This window comes from Colletotrichum fioriniae, assembly GCF_027942845.1.
Source record: "Colletotrichum fioriniae strain IMI 355084 chromosome Unknown scaffold_9, whole genome shotgun sequence".
Classification (NCBI taxonomy): Eukaryota; Fungi; Ascomycota; class Sordariomycetes; order Glomerellales; family Glomerellaceae; genus Colletotrichum; species Colletotrichum fioriniae.
The window spans coordinates 1,189,372-1,191,857 of NW_027076845.1; the positions used below are offsets into that span (position 1 = coordinate 1,189,372).

Sequence of the window (2,486 nt, forward strand, 5' to 3'; positions counted from 1 at the left end):
TCAGGCCTCATCGATGTTCCCAAATGTCCACTTAACGCCATTCAGCTCGACCTTTTCGTCAGCTTCATACGTGCCATTGTTTGTAAGAGTAGAGGTTGCGCTGGGGACGGATGCGCCAGTGAAGTCCACCTCCAGAACTTGGCCGAGAGTCCTCCCGTCAACAATGACACCAGGATCAAAACGACCGACTGCGATGAAGTATTTGGGCCTTGGAAAGACCTGGGCAACGGTGTTTGGTTGCGCGGGCCAAGACTGAATAGGAACTACCTCCCCCGTCCTGGGGTCGGTGGCACCGCAACCAATGTAAGTTCTATCTGAGAATCGGTCAGTACAATAAGCTCAAGCTGATTTTCATGATGCAGCTGCTCTTACTATGGTTAGATAATTCAAAGGTATTGTCGGTGCGAATTTCCAAGGCACCCTGAGCGTTGGTCACGTCTGTCATTCGGCTACGGTCCCAGGTTGGGTAGCCACCCATACCGGTTACCGCGGCACTTGTTCCATTAGGTCCAAGCCTCACAGGAACAGTATCTGCGGTATTTACACGCATAAAGCCATCTCTAGTCGGTTGTGCGGTGCCACAGACGGCAAAGTAACGTTGTTCCATGGAGAAAGTGGTACGAGCATCGCCCGTACCGTCAATTGCAGGAGACTGCTGGTAAATATTGGCGAAGACATTGTTCCGGTCGAGGGTGTTTGGTTTGGGAAGGCCCTGGAATAGGAGGAAAGAGCGGTGATTGTTAGACTGGTTCTTGATCGTAATGGTGAAGTTTCCCATCTTGAATTCGGAGTCTGGTGGTAGCTGATTGAAGACTGAGACAACAAAGTTCTAATGATTGACGTCGGATGGATGGGCTTGGTTGGATAGTCTGATCCAATCGATATGACACGGCGAGTGATATGCGCGAACCGGTTGGGGTCTTCTTGAGCCCTTTATAGAATCTGTGATTTAGTGGCCGCTGACCGAGTTCGTTTACTAAAAGGCCACGCAGTTCATAATCAATATTCTTTCTACTACTGCTCTCTTTCACTTCACGCCATAACAAGTGTCTGGTGTCGTGGATTCAATCAGTACCGCAAGCATCAGCTCGGGCTGTCTAGTCGCTCCCCATCGGCCTCTGTATCATGGGAGTTTGTCGAAAAGGGAGCTAGAAGATGATTGGTATTTGAGCATTTGAGCCTTGATACCACCGTAGAAGGAAGTTATTGCATTCCTTGTTCGATCACCTTCATGGAGACAGGATTCAGCGGCTTGCGCCAGTGCTTGATAGCCGTGGGAAAGCTGCATTCATCGCGAACTACAAGTGGCAGGATGCCCTTACCGAAAGGTATCTCTGGGAGAACTAGACTATGAAAGACAGATAGTAGGCGCATGGACTGGCTTCATGAGGATAGTGGCGTGGGTGAGTTTTCAGCTACTTCACGATTCCCCTCTTTCTTCTGGAGTTCGTCAAAGCACGCAGACATTCAATGGGATGCTCTACCTAGATCTCCCCTAGCTACCAACATCGTCCCAGCTTGATTGTCGAATTTGGGCCTCTCTATAAGCCTTACATTGACAGTTAAGATTGGAAGTTCATGCAGATGCCTCTATTGCACACAAGGAAGAACGTCGTTTTCCATTTGCTTTGCCGAAGCTGTTGACAATAGAGCGTCGCTCTCGTAATGAATACGAAATTCTTCGGGGTAATAATTAAGACGAGTAGCAAAGCAGAGCACAACTGCACTGTTTCTGACTTGGCTTCTGGCCCCTTCGGTCACTTGACGATGGGTCGGCGGGGTATGTAGGCGCACGTAAGCTTATCCACTGTCAAAGGCTTGTGACAGCCGAGACCGTGTATTTCGCTAATGTTCAGCCCTGAATCTAGTTTCCTTTGGTCGAATGATGGGAGGCTCTGTTTTCGACAAAATGGCTATGTGTTTACCGCTTACTGTTTCGCGAAGGCGCTATTGATCAGTAGTAGGGAATATTACTTTCAACCTATAAAGTGCTGCCAACATCCGCACATCTGAGATAGTTCAGCCTGGCGCAAATCCAAACCAGTAAACCAGGTTCTCGATCTGTGAGGTGACACTTGGAGGCATGCTAAGTTTTGGAGGATCTCTCACAATAGATGGCTCAAAACGGCGATGAAGACGTAGGCTGGCTTATTGTTGAAGTTCGTATCCACCTCAGTCCTGGACAGCCCGTCAGTCGATATTTGTAAGTTCACACTCACGCCTGTTTCGAGGAAGCCCCTAATGCAGACTCTGGGCCTCTTATAATCCACGTCTCCAGGTATCCTTTTCTAAAAATAAAGAGATAATTGTTGATTTGCCGGTACACGGGGAGCCACAGGAACTATGGTTAGTGCAAATCTTGCCATTCCAAACACTATGTAGGGCCAATTACTACATATACGATCCGATAACATGCTCCAAGCGTTATTGTTTTCAGGTTGAATGGGGGATATGCATATAAGGACGCTGCTATAATGAATGTGGAG

General features: G+C 48.2%; 1 protein-coding gene across 1 annotated transcript; it reads right to left on the reverse strand.

Moving 5' to 3' along the window:
* N0V96_007785 (uncharacterized protein) lies at positions 1-778 on the reverse strand (the record flags this gene model as incomplete). The annotated part of the gene is made up of 3 exons (XM_065758132.1): positions 1-219; positions 268-314; positions 373-778. 3 exons carry the CDS (start codon positions 776-778, stop codon positions 1-3), a joined length of 672 nt encoding a protein of 223 aa, XP_065613274.1.
* Between the last annotated feature and the right edge of the window lie 1,708 nt (positions 779-2,486).